Genomic DNA, 17,989 nt, shown 5'->3' with positions numbered 1-17,989 from the left:
AAGCTAAATATAAAGAAACATTTTCAGTCTGTTTTGTTCTGCTGATCCACATCTTTACATGTGTTTAGTCTGAGTACAATCTTTGGTTAATCTTCCTGGGTGTGGCGACTTATGACTGACTATTAGGGATCGGAGGCTGGCTCAAGGTGTGCTGACATTCCTGTGGGTGGAGAGTTCAGAGTTCAGACTGAAACCTGAGCCTTGAAGCAGATCTGAGTACCTGAATCATCTGTTGTGTATATTTTGTCTATTTTAACAGCTGATGTAAAAAAGAAAACATAAAAACAACCATGTTATGTGCAATTTTTTCACCAATTTCTCACACTCTGATTCCTGCTGCAGCTTTAGGGTTTCATCCTAAAGCTGTTTTCAAGGCTGTAACTCTGTGCTGTTATTTTCCAACAAATATCTTGTTTTTGAAAAATCCCCTTCAGTTAAGCTCCTTGTCTTGCCTCTTCTGCTACTGTTATTACAGGTTTTGTCGCTTTTGCGGTTCATCCTCCTTCTTCTTCCTTTTCATTACCAGTTTGGTGAGGCCAGAAAAAGTAGCAGCAGGAAAGACAGAAATTTTACATGGAACCTGCAGACTGAACTCTCAGGTCGGGCTTGGAGATAATTAGCTCTGTTTACAGACCACAGGAAGCTGCTGCCATGACTCTGTTCAAAGTTCAATGATATACTTGTCAACACACCTCACATATTAACAAGAGCTGAGCATGTTTAACTTGCAGGCACGGCTCTTTGTATTAAAGTCAGGTAGCTATTTATGGAGGCGTTCATAGGCTTGTTTTTTATGGTTTGTTTTCACCTTTGAGGATTTCAAATATTGTTTCCTCAACTTGACTCACTAAATCATTAAATCTTTAATCATTTTACCTCCTGATACAAAAGTGACCTTTTACTTTCATGGAAACCACTTGCATCACGTGTGATTGGCGTTATAGAAATACATTTACTTTCCATGCCTTTTGAAGAAAATAACTGCAACAAAACAGATTTGAGAGGTGACCGACTGCATCCATTTTTCCAGCTATCCCAGTTTTTGCTGAAAACAAACATCCCACAGCATGATGTTGCCACCACTATGCCTCACCTTAAAATCATGTTCAGGGTGATGTGGAGTATCCATTTTCAACACATTGAGTTTGAAATGTTGACCAAACTTTTTTCCATGTATTTGCTTTTTTCCATGTATTTGGCACAAAGAACATAAGTTCTTTGGCTTGAATGAAATCACACAGAAATCTATTGGATTCACTTCTGAAAGTGGCTGCAGTTGATTTTATTTAGTGGAACGAGGGTAAAGGAAACTGAATCAAAAAGCCTGCTACATAATTCAGATTATATTTGTGAAACATTTTAAAATCGTAAGTTATTCCCCTTCCACTTTGCAATTATGTACTACTTTGTGTTGATCTATCACCTTGAGTTTGAGTTGAGTAAATTGCATTGAAGTTCATGGTTTATTGTGAAAAAATGGAACAATTATAAATATGTTCATATATTGAAAGCAGCTGTGTCGCAGTCTTCTGTGTTCCAAAATAAAAAATTTCAACAAAGGCCGTGGGTTTTAACAGGGGGCTTGATTTGCACGCACTTCTGACTTGATTGTTTTGAAAAAATATACAGTATATGCTTTTATTGAAAAAATAACAACAAAATAATTACTACAAATGTCTTACAACTTTCAACTTAGTTGAAAACCAAATTAATCTTACTTTAATGTTTCAAGCTCAAAAAAGTGGTAAAAAAAAAAAAACATTTACAAAACCTCCCATCAAAGCACCAGACATTTGACAAACAATAGACCTCCACTAAGCACCCAGTGTGTTCTTAATTACTCAAATTAATGCGAGGGTCTAACAATTACCAATGTAATCTAAACAATTCCAAATAGAAAAATTAATTACAAATTTTGGTTCTAAACTAATTTCAATATATTCTAACTGCCCAGAGGAGAAAACTAAATTGGTAGAAATTACAATCCATAAAATATAGCATAAATGGCCACAACAAGCTGGAACTTCTTTGTTACTTTTTAAAGTTTTATGCTCTTTTTTTTATTTTGTTGTGTTTAATTCCTCTTGTTATTGTATAAAATATGACTTAAATGTACATGAGACACTTTATTTCCTGTCTCTGTTAAAAATCCGTGTGTTGATTTGCCAGCAGAGGGCATAAGCGAGCTCTGATTTAAGTCATCAGTTCAGTTTAATGCAAACAACTTTTTCTTATACATGAATGCACAGTTTCATGTAAACACACATACTCAACACATCACACAATTACAAGCACACATGAAGCAGGTAGAACAAATCTCTCTTTGCTGGTCATGTGATTTTGGGTGCAGTGAACACATTTGGTGTCTTTCTATTTATGTAGTTTATGTTTTTATTATTATTATTAACCCTCGTGCGATTCTAACATTCTGTTTACTCCCCTTGTCCTATGCGTCAAAAATGACCCGCCCTAACAAAAGCCCCAAAATAAAGCAAATTAATTGAATTTTAAATCCAAAATCTATTTTGTATGATGAAATAATCTGTTATTTATCAATTCCACTCAATGTAAGTCATTTTTTATCATATATTTTTGTACTTCTGAATTAATTACAGTTTAAGGGAACAAAATGTCAACAATTTGGATTTTTTTTGTCAATAGTTCATTGCTTTATATATTTTTTTCTTAGGAATTGAATTATAAAAATACTTCTTGTAACAACAAAACAAAATGTGGCTTGATTTTGTGAACAATTTAACATCAGCTCTTATGTTGTGTCTCATAATTATATGAGATTTTCAACACAAGATGAACATTTTCTGCTCAACATAAGGTGTTGAACATAAGATGAAGAACATCTTCACCAGATGATGTTCATCTGGTGAAGATGTTCTTATGCTGAACATCCTCAACACAAGATGAAGAACATCTTCTGCTCAACATAAGGTGTTGAACTTATAAGATGTTCTTATGTTGAACATCTTATGTTGAACATATGGTGAGCTGCAGATTGAGAGTGCAGGTCAAATGCAAGTTAAATTCAGTCCAGTTTCTATGATATGTGTGTGCACGTGGGGTGCAGGTGTGTGTGTGTGAGGTGGTGTGCTGTATGGCAGTGTGTGTGTGTGTGTGGGGGGGGGTTGTGTATTCGTGAGAGTTTGTGTGAGGCCTTTGAACTCTTTTTCTGGTGTTTAAATTCTTTTACATTCGCGGGTCAGAAATGACCCATAAGACAATCCTTGCACCCTAGTGGTGTACATCCCACATGAAAATGGGCTGTACACCCATTACCTTTTCTAATGACGGGGTCAATTTAGGAAAAGTCATAAAATTTTAAGTCAGAAAAAGATAGTTTAGAGTATTTTTTCTACAGGTAAACATGGTAATGGGTCACTTTTGACCCACAAGACAACGCAAGGGTTAAGTAAACACCATTAGTTTTTGTTGTTTGCCTCTCTGTCTCTTTTCTACGTCCTATCCAGCAGACTGACTGAACCATGTATCCCCTGCCGTGCCATTAATTTAATAAAGTCATTTGTGTAACAGGAAGAGTGTCTCATTTCCCCTTGCTATGGTGCAAATCTGCCTGCTACACAAAAGGCAACCAGACTAACCACATAACTTACCTGTGGTTAGTTAATTTATCTGCACGTCTTGTACTGTACAAAAAGGCTTATCTACAGTGTTTGGAGCAAAATTAATTATCTCAAAGGTTTGGGAAATAATTGGAATACATATTTTCTCTGTTTGGATGTCAAAGCACATATATAAATTGAAGGGAATATAAAATGAAAACCCACAGATGAACAGTGAAAGCTTAATTTATTCACAATATTACAAACATCATGGATTTTTTTTTAAACCCCAAACAAGCACAAACAAAACTCAAGAGAAAATGGGAGTGAAACAAAGCAGAGAAAACAGATTTTGAATTGTTTGCTATGATCAATCTCACCATGGATTAAAATGTTTTTCTGACTTGGCTTTTATATAGTTTTGTTTCATTCTGACAGCAGAGATCTGTAGTTATTAAACTATATTCCCAACAAATATTATTTTTGATTCAATTGGACAAGCCTGGAAGCTGGAAAATATAGAAAAAAGTGCTCTTCCTTTCCCATCTTTCCTCAAGTCTTTTTATTTGGTTGTTCAAAATGTTGGAGGTTTGCATAATTTAGGAATTCCAGCCAGCTACAGAAAACAGCATGAAGGGTCTTTTCAGCCTCCAGCTGTCAGAAAAAAAGACCAAAACAAACTTGTTTGTTTAGAAGGCAAGGTTTTTAAACAAGTCCGGTAGTGACAGACGGAGGTAAAAATCTCCAGAGAAGATTTTCTCTGCTGGTGGCAAAAAGTGAGTCAGTCAGTGCAGAAGAACTTTAGCTTTTTCCTCCTACATTGAAATATTGGAGACGGTGCAGACAGCAGGTATACTACCTGAGGGGAAAATAACATGGGGTCATTTTCTGAACACACTCATGATCTCTCACAGACAACAACAAAAAAAGAGTTCAGAAAATTATCTAACAGCTCTCTGATGTCACGGAAAGACACAAATATAAATGCAGTACGATTGCATGTAGGTGGGTTATTTGATTCAAGTACCAAAAGACAGCCGGGAATAAAGACACCCGAAGTAAATCAAACCTACTAAAGAAAAGTGTTTCAAGTATAAGATGTCGCTTCTGCAAAAGGACATAAGAGGAAATACTCCGTGATAACTGCTTTCGTGAATTTAGTATCTATTGATTTAGGTAAGGAAATATTCAAGACTCTTCATGTTGTGTAGTCAGGACACCTAAAAATGATTAAATTACTGAACAGCAGTGAAAAGCAGGTAGTCAGTCTCTAAGAAACTGTTATGGGTAACAGGAAGGTGCTACCACATATGGATATGATATTTAAATTATACATAGGATTATTTCCTTGACACAAAAAGGCCATTTTAATTGAAATATGTCAAATGCATGTGTGGTCACTTATTGGCAACACACAAAAAATAAGAACTTTTGATACAAAAATCATGTAGTGAACACAGATATGAAGGGTGGATTTTACCTGACCCATCTGTGTATTGGTAACCTTAATATCCCTGGGATTATATGCAATTAAAATCTTGGAATTATGGGTAAAATAAATCACAGAGCTGAGAAAAAGGGACATAATACAGTCAATAATACAGCTGGAACCAATAGCCAACAGCCATACACCGAGGTGTTGGTGAGAGATGTGTGAGATTCTGTTCTTGAACGCTCACAAGTAAAACATGTATGATTATATGAAAAAAGTGAGACTTGAACAATAACTAAGCAGGTCATTAACATACATTTTACTGGTGACACAGTTGGGAGAAATTGGAATCCTGATCGATAACAATGCTGGTCAGAAGTGGAGCAGAAATTACATAAACTGTGACAAATTACAGTCAGACTGGGCTCACCACAGAATGTTTTTAATGGGTGCCGGTATATTAAGTCTCCAAGCTACCCAACAGAGACAAGATTTCCTTCCTCCTCACTGGATTAATTATCGCATAAATCTCCATTTTATAAACATATTTACTGTGGAGACGTTGCAGTCATTAATTTTGCCTTTGGTGAAGATTGTACTATGCATTTCATGTACTTTGTTGTGAACATGAAAATGAATGCAACTATCATGTAATACAAGCCTGAACAACGTTAAAAAGGAAAAGTTGTAAAAGTGATGATAAATGCCCTTTAAACTGAAGAGGAAAAAAAACATTTTAACGGATGGAGTAAGGCTTATTTTAACGGATGGAGTAAGGCTTTCACTTGAAATTATTTAGACTCCAGTTTGATGTAATGTGCATACATGTATCTTTACAAAGTGCTTTTTTTCCATTGAACTTATTTCATTTGGTTTTTAGAGTCTTAATTTGAAATGCATTTAGAAATGCAGACAACCAAAAAGAAGAATGTTAAATCTTCTACATCTACAGTACATTTTTCCAGACATGGAACAGCACACCGCCCTCAGTCAGGCTACTGAAGCCTCATCGCTGCTCAGAGACGATCTTAAAGCTTATCGTAGGTTTCCACAGGTGCAGGTACAGGGCTGCAGGGCTATTATCTCAATGGACAACAAAAGGACAGTATCTGAATTACTACAAGTTTCTGCACACCAGCTCTAAGATAAAAAGTTCCAACAGCTACAATAATATATATAAAGGCACACTGACATAGTTCAATTCTTTTCAAAGTGAAAACAAATGTACAACATTAAGACATGTTTTAATGCACACTGCTGCTTGTGCAAACGGAGATGGGCGAAAAAAGTCCACTTGACTTCTCAGCAGATATTTCTGTCCTCCATAAATTCTTGAAAGGAGGGAGAGAAAAAAATGAGTCATGATTGGATTACATCCAAATAGCCTGAAAACCAGAGCCACAGTGTCTGTTCCTTCACATGTTCAGACTGTTAAAAAGCTCTTCCAGCTGCTCCTCTCCCAGCCTCTGCTTCTCCTCCAGGTCCTTCTGGCGGATGAGGAGTGAGGCCTTGGTCTGGACGAAGCGCCGGTAGTCCTGTAGCTGCTCGGCGGACAGCTGGCGCGACAGGAAGGTGGAGACCAGGTTCTCTCTGCGGTCCAGGTTATCCTTCAGATCTTTGGCATCCTCCCTCTGTTTGCACAGCAGGCGGTGGCGACTGTCCAGAGACTCCTGCATGGAGCACAGCAGACTCATTAGACTACATGCTGTCAAAGGTCCATCTCTAGATTTATATTTTGCTTTGCAAAGGTGTTCATATAATGTAATGTTTTTAAATCTTGTCACCTTAGTGGAGTTTAATATTTTAGACTATTACAGTATAACTAGGGTTTTACAATATGTTGCAAATACATTATTGCAATATCAAGGTGTGCAAAATTAATCCCACAAAGGACTGTGCAGAATGCTGTAACTAGCCATAAGCTCACACTTTGTATGGAAATAATAATATTCCACCTGTTGGATGGAGTCTCACTGCAGTAGAAACCCACACCTGTCGCAGATTAATGTCAAACACGCCAAAGGTCACAGGGATTATTAGAATGTTTGTATCTTTTTTGCTTTTAATGCCTGTATCTCAATGTATAATTTTTGCAATGCTTTTATGTTTCTTTATATTAATGTATCAATGGCACTACATAAATAAATGTCCCTTGCTGTTTCTTACTCAAAACAAATGGAAAAGTTAGGAGTGAGGTAAATGTGGAATTATTCTATGTTGCATTGTGTTTCTGTGTTTGTAATGATGTAAAGCACTTTGAAATGTCTTGCTGCTGAAATGTGCTATACAAATAAAATTTGATTGATTGATTGATTATTGCAACTAATATATCACCATTGCAGGATTTTCTAAAAAGGTGCAGCAAGAATGACATGCATTTATATTCAGGACATTTTACTCTGAAACCTCTGAAGCCTCCAGAAGTCATCTTATCAGTAAGGAAAGTCCAACTTCATGTAATTTAATCTCATAAATTCAGCGGTTCTGAGGAACACGCTGTGGTGGCTTTTTTGACAAGACAAAAGAGCAAAATGTTCAGATCCTATACGTTCACAAACCAAAGCCTTGCAGCTGTAATTGCAGCACAGAATAGTTTTACAAACTAATAACTCAGAGCTTGAATTCAATTGCATGCAAGACTTTTATGATTTTTATGTATTTAAGAAAATGAAAACTTGGTTGTTTTTCTTTTATTTAAAAACTTTGTACCAATTATTGCTGGTTTACCACATAAAACTAGAAAAATACATTAAGCTGAAGTTTTAGTTCAGCATATAAAAATTTACTTTGGAGGTAGTTTTCTCATTGGAACTAGATGATGTGGAAGTTGCAGCATCACGTCAGATGCTGCAGTGTGTCCTTATGTCAACAGAGGGCAGGGTAGATACAAATGTCATCGAAACTGGAGCAGAGTTTCGGTGAGTCAGTGTAAATAGCACTGTTGCTGATAACAGCAAGAGAGCAAATGAGGCTCTAACAAGCTCTGTGTGTGCAGCACGTTCTGCAGTCATGTCCAGCTTATGGGCACATGAACAATGAATGCTATCAAAAATAAATCAAATGCATCCGTGCAAACATGAGCTGAAGCTGAAATAAACAGGCGAGGGGTTGTGGGTTGCATTACATCACAAGAAACAATAAGGGAGAGGAAGTTTCATGTTTCTCAACAAGGCTGACAATTTAATAAAAAGCAATATGTCTTTGTTCGTTTTAAAAATCGTCCTAAATGTTTAGAAAAACTTTGCATATAATATTTGTTTATCAGTCCTCCAAAGTCTATTAAAGTGTTTGTTCTGGAAACAGATAAGGTAGAAAATTTGGTCATTAAATAGAGATAAACTCAGGAGCATTTTATACATTCCACACAGTTAGAAACCTTGACTTCATCAGAGCTGCCCTTCAACTTCTCCCTGCTGCTCTGTTTGCTTTGGCAAAAATAAACCCAACCAGCGTAAAGCTGAAGGCATCAGAGCCGCTTGTGCTTGTTGTTTATCCAGGAGCTCTAAATGAGCTGCAGTAAATCCAGAAATCTGCTTGGTTACATAAATTAACGTGTCCTTAGAAGCACCTGCTGATGGTCTTCTTTTACTCACACGCACTAGTGTGTATGTGTAAACAGCGTTAGGAGGGACAGGCAGAAGCGTAACTGGAAACATAATATGCAGACCAGATGGTAGGGCTTTAGAGGACATTAGCTGATTATTATCAAACCTTTAACTCATTGATAATCTTTTAACTTTATTGTATATTATATTTTATGCAGACAGAAAAGAGGAAGTCTACTTAGAGATTAGTAAAAATAAAATAAAACAGATAATTTGGTATTAATGCCAAGCTAAGAAAAATAGCGTGCAAGAATATATTTTTTTAACTCTTGTAATTTTCAAAGTGCTACAAGAATTTTTTGAAATTTACAAGAGAATTAAAAGTACAAAAATAAAGTTGTAATATTACCAGAATAGTCATAATATTACAAATTTATTCTTGTAATAATATGACTTTATTCTAGAAATATGACTTTATTCTCACCACCTTTTTCAATCATTATTTCAATATTATTCTTGAAATATTATGACTTAATTCTTGCAATACTATGACTTTATTCTCATAATTTTCTTTGTTTTTCTTTTTAAAATCTATTTTGAATAATTAATTGAGCATACTGTACTGTTTAATAATTAGGATCAATTGGAAAGTATGTGTGATTGCATTGACATTATTAATTTATACATTTTTTGGCAAAGCACCTTGAGATGACATTTGTTGTGAATTAAAACCATAAATGAACTCAAATGAACTGAACTGAATTAATATAGCCCTAATAATCAATCCTATAACAACAAAGCAGTGCAAAAGTGAAAATCTAAAAACAACAATACTCCAACAGCAACAAGAACAAACGGGCTTCCAACCTTCTCCTCAGCGTCGGTGTGTTGGTCCACGACACTCAGGGCGTTTTGCACCCTGGCCAGCCGGGCAGAAAGGCACAGCAGCAGGTTGACCACTCTCTCCAGGTCCCCGATGAACAGGTTGTACCTCTCCAGCTCCACTGGCAGACAGCGCTCCCCCACCAGCAGCTTCATCGCCTCCCCCAGGGCCGCGTTCTCCTCCACATCTGTCTGCAGGGCTCCACGTGACTCCTCCAGAGAACGCAGATGCTCATGGATATAAGAAACTAGCAAATGCTGCGAACACAACGGAAAAATATGCTTTGAGAAACTATTCACAAGCTCTGAATCTTTTCACTGTTGCCATGGCTACAAGCAAAAAGTTTAATATATTTACAAGAGACTTTATGCGGTAGAAGACCAACAAAAAAATAGTGCATAAATGTGGAACAGAAGGAAAAATATACATGACTTTTAAAGTTGCAATTAAAGTCTGAAAAGTGTGGCAAACATTTGTAGTCGATCTCATTTACTCTGCTGCCCTTAAATAAAATTCACATATTATTATTTACAATACCACAAAAATCTGACAAAAGCGCCAATAAGAAAATCATTGTTGACAGAAAACCAGAAGTTTCATCTGCAGTTTGCCATGAGCAGTTTGGCTCACACAGCGAAGACCTGGATGAAGCTGCTCTGACCAAATCAGACCAAAACTGAACTATTTTGTCTACAAACATACTTTGACTGGGCCATTCCGACAAGACTTGAGCCACAATTCACAGATGCTTTCAATCTCATCTTGTCTAGCCTGGCTGAGCTTGAGGTGTTTTGCAAAAAACTAATGGGCACAAATTTAATGTCAAAACCAGGTAGAGAAAAATCCTAACAGGCTTGCATCTGTATTTGCAAAAGTTTAAATTTGTGCCTCGTTTTTCTTCCATTTCACAACTATGTAATACTTCAGGTTGGTCTATCAAATAAAACAACAATCAAATGGACTGAAGTATGTATGTATGCATGTCACAGCATAAAATGTGGAAAAGTTCAACATGCATGAATAATATTCCAAGGCACAGAAAATGATTAAGGATGAAGATATGAAGTTACAGAAGAGAGTCTGCAGGGCAGCCAGGAAGAAAAAGGAGAGTTAGCCACAAAGCCAGATATTACACAACCTAGAGACTGATAAGAGGCAGACAGAACATAACGTGATAAGGGACATGGCTATCTGTAATGGGTCCGCTTAAGGCCAAATAGCAACCAGATGGTATCAATTTGATTTGGTTAAAAAGTAGAAACCCAAAGGAAGCTGTAGTTGTGCAATTTTCATCCTGTTTACACCAAATTCAGGAAATAGTGAAGTAGTATAAAACATTAGGACATATTTAAACTTGTTTATCTTATTTAAAACCCAGGAAAGACTTTTATGCATGCCAATACTTCATTCTTCATAATGAGCTCATTATTTGAGCTGCTTTTTAAATCTAATAATTACCTTCATCTCAGTGATATCAGCTTGGCTTTGCTCATCCGTACACTGAAATTTCTCGCTGTCTGAGTCAGGCGGACATGGAGACGGTTCAGCTCCTTTACTCGCTTCGTTGCTAAAGACAGAAATACATGTATGTCAATACAACTTCATTCATCCATACGTCCTCTGCTGTTTTTGCAGTTCAGACATGATTTGGCAAAAATGTCATATTTGCAGTGTCAGGCTTGAGGAATGCCGAGGAAGGCCAGGAGGCATTACAAAAAGCAGAAACAGAAGAACACTGTCTCCATGTATCTGATTACCCAGTAGTCTAAGCAAATAACCAGGTGTATCTGCACATGTGGCGTAACAAAAATGTATTGCAACACTGGCAAAGCTCTGTTATGGAGCCAGTATAAAGTTTCATGGAAACATTCATCAAGAGGTCATGATTAACTTGTCTTCTCTGTCCAAATGTGCGAATAAAGTAATTTTTGATACTAGATTCAGTTTTTGTCACTTGGAGGGATGAATGTGTGTGAAACGAATCCACTTTTGAACCAGGTTTTACCACTAAATTCACCTTTCACCAGCTCCTTTCTGCTCCTGTTTCTTCTTGTAGTGCTCTTCCATCAGCAGGGTGTCCTCCGACAGAAGCTGCTCCATCAACATCAGGGCAGTTTTACGACTGGCCAGCGGACAGAGCACCCTGGCCAGTGACCTATCAGCTTTAACCACCGCCTTTACAAGTTCCTCCCACTTAGGTTTCTTGGCAGACTTTTCTGAGCTGTCTGTCTCTCCCTCTGGCATTTCCCCCTTCTCCGTCTCCTCCTTCTGTCCCACCGTCTCAGCTTCCAGATCCAGTTCTTTTTGCTCGTCTGCCTGGTGACTGACTTCTGCTTTGGAGGCAGACATAGAAGGAGACACAGAGGAGTCGCTTGTCTGCTTCGTGGAGATGGAGTTACCACGCTCGTCGGAAACATTGTTTGTCTGAAAGGAGTTCCGGAGATCCTCCTGGAGCTCTTCTTCTGGTGAGAGAATCCACAGTGACGGATCAGTGGTGACGCCGCAGCTCAGCGTCACTTCGTGGTTTGCCTCGCCACTTGATTCGTCGACAGTTTGCTCCCTCTCTAATCTTGGGGAAGTCCCACTTCTACTAGAAATAAAATAATCATAATTAAGAACTGAAAAGGCAGAACCAGGTACATAATAAAATAAATTAGGAACCTCAGTTACCATCCAGAAAACAGAATGACAAAGTCTCCTCTTACCTGGAGACAGGTGTGCTTTCACAAGGACGCTTTGTCTGGGTGGGTGTGGAACAGGTGGATTTGATCTCCCATTCACTGATCTTTTGACCTTTGGGGGAAGGTGGGTTGGAAAATGTCTCGCTGGGTTCTCCGCTGGAGACTGGAGAGACGGATCCACCAGAGCCCGTTTCTCTGGTTGCATCTTCCCTCTGCTCAGAGCTTTGCTTCTGGGGAGGATGTTTCTGGGTTTGGTGTTGGTTCTGTCCCTGAGAGTTATTCTGACCAACAAACTCTTCTTCTTTTCTTGTTTCCTGTCGTCGAGCGTCTCCGTCTTCAGCAAAGTGTGAAATACTCCTGATATTTCTGCTCCTTCCTGCAGGCTCAGCTGAATTCCTCCGCAGCTGATCCAGGTGCTCTGAGCTTTTGCTCAGGGTCGATACTTTAGTTATCTTCGATGCCCCAAGCTCCTCCATGGACTTTCCTCTCTGCCCCACCTTCCAAGAAAGCTGCTGGCCTTCAGCTACTCGCTTCTCCGATGGTTGTTCTGCTTCATTCTTCCGGCAGCTGAAATTGGCAATAAAATTCAGAATAAAATAGAAGGAAAAAACTCAAATCAAGCTCTGGAAAAATGGAGGTTTAAATATGAATGACTAAAAGAAATAAAGTGACTTGCCAATCTACTTTTAATTTTTAAAATTTTGCTCCATAACAATTACAAACTTGAATGTATTTCGATAGAATCTTAAAAACCAACACTAATCAGTAGAAAATTATGAATTTTAAGAAAAATGATACATGGTTTACGGTCAATCAGACTGGATGGAAAGTGTCTGAAAAGCAATTGTCATTAGTTATCAGAGTTTCTCAATAGGATTTACATCTGGGCTTTAACTGGGCCATTATAGAACATGATTATCCTGTGATCTAAATGGTTCCATTGTAGCCGTATTATTATTGATGTCATGCTGAAAGAATAACCACCGTCCCAGTCTCATATCTTTTGCATCCTCTAAATGGTTTTCTTCTGTATACCAGCTCTTTTATTCCTAGTCTATGGCGCTTGTGTAAATCTTTTCAAAAGAATGTTGTTCACTGGAGTGGCTGGGTGTTAACGTTTTAGGTGCCACAATGAATTAAGATGAGATTTATGCTCGGTGAACACATCATTGACCTAATACTCTCCTGACCTAAAAACCAATTAAAATGTCCCTTTTTGTTGCCACTGGTACATACCTCTGGGTTTCCATGGTGCTGACTGGTTCTGGATTCTCTTCTTTGTCTTGTGCCTGCTGTCCCAGTGGAAAATACAACAGAAACATGTGCATTTTACCAGTTTTTACGGTTTTATCTCTTTGAAAAGATACATTTAGTTTAAAAGTAGAAATAAAATAAAGAAAGTAATGAGTAAATCTATTAGTGATGTACCTGAAATGTATGTGGTGTGGATGTGGACCTGTTCCTGAGGAAGCTGGTCGACTCCCTCTGGTCCAACAGACTCTCTGCAGATGCAGATTTTCCCTGAGGTGGACCATGACTCTCCCTCGGTCTGGAAGAGTTTTGGTGGCCAGGATAGTGGCCTGAGCAGGACTGGGCAGAAAAGAACTGGGCATACCTGTTTTGGGAGATTAAAACATAATCTTTAATTTATCTGAGTATCAAGGCAGAAACAGTCAAGCTCTCCTAATGTGTGATTATTTAGTACCTGATGGAGCTACTGGGTGAATCAAGAATACGCCCAGCAGAGTGGGGTCTAAGGTGTTTCTTCTTTGTGTGTTTCTCATGATTCCATGATTGTGGGCGAGGATTCCAGTCAAATGGTTTCTCACCGAGAGAATGTCTTTGTCTGGATGGAGTTGGTAAATGAGATGTCGGGTGCTGCGGCTCAGCCACTTTCTGGCCTGTCTTTCGTTCCATGTATTCCACAAGGGCCTGATGCTGAACATGCTTTAGGTTAGTCTTTGACGCACTGGAGACAGACAGAGCTCGACCTCTTGACTCAAACATCTCCCTCCGTGCTGCAACCAGTCCCTGCTCCGCTTGCTGTGCCGCGTCCTCTCCTTCAAACTCAGCTGCAAACAATCCTTCACTCTCATTCCCAAACGAGCAGCAAACCGAGTGTTTGGGCGTTCTGCCGAGCTCGTTGAGTTTCTCTGGCTCTGAGAAGCACATCTTCTTCTGCTCTGGGGTCAGTCTTTTTCTGCCTCCGATACGCGCCACTTGAGGCTGAGCAACATTTGCCAACCGCAAGTTTTTCTTCTCAAACGATTTTTCAATTTCCTTCTGAATGTCCCCAACCTCTGTTAAGCTGCCTTTCTCTGTGTCCTGGGATGTCAAAGATGGAGTGAGTGTGTCTGTTGATATCTCAGAGTCTTGTGATGAGGAAAATGAGTGAATCACTGCAGGCCTGCACTCAGAGTTTTGTGTCAAACAATGTGGCAAAGGCAGCTGCAGGTCTCGCCTCTTAAATGACGTCTTACTCAAGACTTTGCACTGGGCATCCTTAAGTTTCTCTTTGTAGTACTTTTTAAAAGAATCATCCAGGGTGCCGCAAGCAGCGGACAGAACATCTCCTCTGTGGTTCCTGCTAGTGTCACCTTGTGCAGGTGTCTCATTATTATTTACTGCTACCTCTTCCTGGACGGATTTATTAAGGACACCTTCCTTCCTTCCACTGAATCCAGGATCTGGATTGGGCTGCATTGCTGTTCGACTGGCTCCAGTTAGGTGATACAGCAATGGTGTTGTCTCTTTGTTTATCCTCTCACTAGCAATGTCTTCCAAAGGCTGCCGCTTCCCTCTATTGGTATGATCTTCTCTTCTGTTGTAGTTTGTCGACTTGTTGCCCATCACCAAATTGACGTCATTTTGATGAGTGGCTGACTGTGGTGGGCTCTTTAAATCAGGTCCGCAGTAGAATATTGGGTTGCTTGCTGTGTGGTGGCCAATCTCACGACTTTCGTCCAAGACATTTAAAATGTGGGGTGGGGTGTAATTCTCCTGGTCCAGGCTCTTGGACATCTGGACCATTCCCTGATCCACAGAAGTGAAAACCTCCTCATCTTCTGGAATCATACCACTGGACGTGTGCGAACTCTCATAGAAAGGTCTGAAAAAATTATCCATAGTGCTGTGGGATCGCGGGTTGTCTTGATGGTGGGTTTCTAACACAGCCGAGACCTCCCTTACAAATTCTGTACCACTTATGGGTGCAGAATGTGTCCTCACAGCAGGTTCAGATGGTTTGTACACCCCTGTGACAAAGTAGAACTGGCCCTTATGCTGAATGCTGCTGCTTAGACAACTCTGGCTGCCGTTCCGGGGACGGTCAGCTCGCTGCAGTTCTGAAGAACCATGCACTTCCTGAGCTGAGTAAGCCCTTTTGCGCTCGCTTTGAAAATAACCACCAGATTTAATCTGATGGTCTCCATTACAGCCAATCATGCTGGAAGTCTGTTTGGGTGTCAGATGTTCAGGCTGGTTTCTACCATGAGGTGGTGATTGGCTGTGGAGCTCAAAGGCAGCATTGCTGTCCACAATGGAAGGGTTTTCTAGGTTCACCCTTGTCTGGTTGTGAAGTTGGAGATGCAGCCGGTAGCTTGGTGGATGCTGGACCTGCTGCATCTCGTGAGAGCCTCTCCAAACAGAGTACAGTGGTTCAGAACTCAGGTTTGAGCTGCTCTTATCTAGGATCGCTGTCTCTGACCTTGGGAAATGTTGACTCTGAGAATATGGTTGGCCATGGAGTCGAATCTCTTGTTGAGGTTGTTGGGGCAGGGGTTTAAATTCAGTACCATGGAGGTGAGCCCTGCTGTTCTCCAAGTTTTTAGTGGCTATAAAACTATCAAGGCGTAATGGTACCGGTGGGGCCTGACCACTTTGGGACGGAGTGCTCGACTGTACCTCTTTTTTAGGGTGTGCATTGTTGTTGGTGTGCAAACTCTCGCTGCCATTGAGGCTATGGTAGTTCAAATCAGAGTTTTTGTGATACTGCTGTGAGATGGCTTCGACAGAGCGGTAGAGCTGATCCATGGTCTTTGAGTCAGGCTGCAGAAACTGGGTTGGATGGTAAATAGACTTTACATACTTAAGGTCAGCACAGTGGCTGAATGAGCTGGACTGTAGGTCATCAGGGAGGAAGGGAGATGGGTAGTCTGGGGCAGTGGACCCACCAGAGAAGGAGCTGTATGCAGAATCTCCTTTGCCGTGCTGGTGGTGGCTTAGATGGTCAGCAATACTGCTGTTGGACTTGGCTGGCGAAAGCCGGCTTACAGACAGGCTAAGAGGATGCAGGTCCACGTTGCTCATTCTCTCAAAGTGCAAGCTGTAAGAATCCATGAAGGGTTGGGGTAAAAGGCAGGAAGGTAAAGGCTTGTAAATCGTACGTATAAGAACGTACAGTGATGCATCTGTCCGTCTTGTGGGTGGAGGGGGGAACTTGGGGAACTACCACTAACGTGACTGCACCCAGTTGTCTTATTAATCTCAAATTAGGTCATGTTCCTCCCTCTGTTGAGTTAAAGCCTCTTGAAAAAGTCTGCTTCTGGTGGAGAGAACATAAACACAAACAAAACATGTTAGTCTAAAATCTTGACTCAGAAATCAGTTCAGGCATACATATGGTTTAAAAACCACAGATCAGGGGTGGAATAGTTTGGCAAAATATGGGTTCTCAAACTGCAACGGGAAAAAAAGACATTAAATTAACTAATATAAATGTTTGCATTGAATAAAATTACCACAACACATGAGCTAGTCATGGTTATCAAGCTTTACCGATGTTTCTGTTTTTCTTTGTTAAACCACTGGTCTACATTAAAGTTCTTTCAATTAGATTGAAAGATGTTTTTGAGAATTTTTCCAAACATATGCATCTTATATTTGAGTCTCCAATGTAGATCTGAGGATCAGAAGGGTTTAGCCACCTGCAAAAGGAGGCATGTGCTATTTAGCATCATTAAAGCCTCTCATTCTCATTAAAGGCTCTGAGGCTGGTTGAGCATTGCAGAACAAAAATGAAAAAATGTCAGGAATCCCACATGAAATATCTGGGGATTAGTCAGATGACAGATGTAATACAGCAATGTGGCATGAAAAACACTTCCGAACTGAAAAACTTTCATTTTTCAAGAAATGCTACATTGTTAAAACTTCTATGTCTAATAGTTTGATCAAAATATATTTGTGACAATAATTACAAATACAATGTTAATATTTCTGACCACATGATGCTAACCCCCTGTTTCAGTCACTAGCTGAACTTTGTAAGTAACACTAACCCTAACCTTATTAGGGAATCCTCGCACAAAGTTTTTCTCTGATTTACATGAAGCCCTAACACAATTTCAATGAAAAACTTCAAACAAAACTTTACAAAGTCAAATTTCTGAAGTTTTTCTTCCTTAAGGAGTCAATTTAAAAAGTGTAGTTCATATTTCAACAACAGACTTCAAATATGGAAACCTCAAAAACAAAAGTGGAAAGGATGGATGTAAGAATTAGTCATAGTGTAAAACCATGCAACAGCTGGGAATCATACACATATATACATCTTTCTTAAAGTATTGCAACAGTGGTACAAAATTAATCTTTAATTTTCTAAACTAAAACCCAAAGTTGTCTAAGCAGCAGTTTGTTGACTAACGTGGCATGACTTAAGGAGCTCAGGTTGCTACTGAATCCTTTCAGTGGCTCTACTGCAACACGACATTCATTTAATCTGGAACAAGTCATAAGAGCTACAAAAGGCAACCCTACTTTTTTGTGTATAAAATCTATACTAAGTTTATATTTTTACAAATAAAAACACAATTTAGTTAAAACGTTGCCAGTATTTAAGTAATTTTGCACCACATGGAAGCCTTCTGTCATTA

The 17,989-nt window shown here is 39.2% G+C and overlaps 1 protein-coding gene across 4 annotated transcripts in view; it reads right to left on the bottom strand.

The window, feature by feature from the left end:
• Nucleotides 1–3,805: 3,805 nt before the first annotated feature.
• shroom1 (shroom family member 1) overlaps nucleotides 3,806–17,989 on the bottom strand; it is a 29,942-nt gene continuing 15,758 nt past the window's right edge. For 2 of the 4 annotated variants that reach the window (XM_028031686.1, XM_028031687.1), the window contains exons 2-9: nucleotides 13,822–16,659; nucleotides 13,545–13,731; nucleotides 13,353–13,408; nucleotides 12,141–12,683; nucleotides 11,453–12,025; nucleotides 10,894–11,002; nucleotides 9,420–9,692; nucleotides 3,806–6,677 (exon numbers count right to left, since the gene is read on the bottom strand). In XM_028031686.1, coding sequence (XP_027887487.1) covers nucleotides 6,423–6,677; nucleotides 9,420–9,692; nucleotides 10,894–11,002; nucleotides 11,453–12,025; nucleotides 12,141–12,683; nucleotides 13,353–13,408; nucleotides 13,545–13,731; nucleotides 13,822–16,454 — 4,629 coding nt within the window. In that variant the 5' untranslated portion in view covers nucleotides 16,455–16,659 and the 3' untranslated portion in view covers nucleotides 3,806–6,422. The remainder of the gene's footprint in view (nucleotides 6,678–9,419; nucleotides 9,693–10,893; nucleotides 11,003–11,452; nucleotides 12,026–12,140; nucleotides 12,684–13,352; nucleotides 13,409–13,544; nucleotides 13,732–13,821; nucleotides 16,660–17,989) is intronic. The other 2 variants (XM_028031688.1, XM_028031689.1) reach the window with 2 other exon arrangements.

Source organism: Xiphophorus couchianus, chromosome 11 (assembly GCF_001444195.1).
Source record: "Xiphophorus couchianus chromosome 11, X_couchianus-1.0, whole genome shotgun sequence".
NCBI classification, from domain to species: domain Eukaryota; kingdom Metazoa; phylum Chordata; class Actinopteri; order Cyprinodontiformes; family Poeciliidae; genus Xiphophorus; species Xiphophorus couchianus.
The sequence above is the reverse complement of the archived record's forward strand: the minus strand, read 5'-3'. Positions and strand labels throughout refer to the sequence as shown.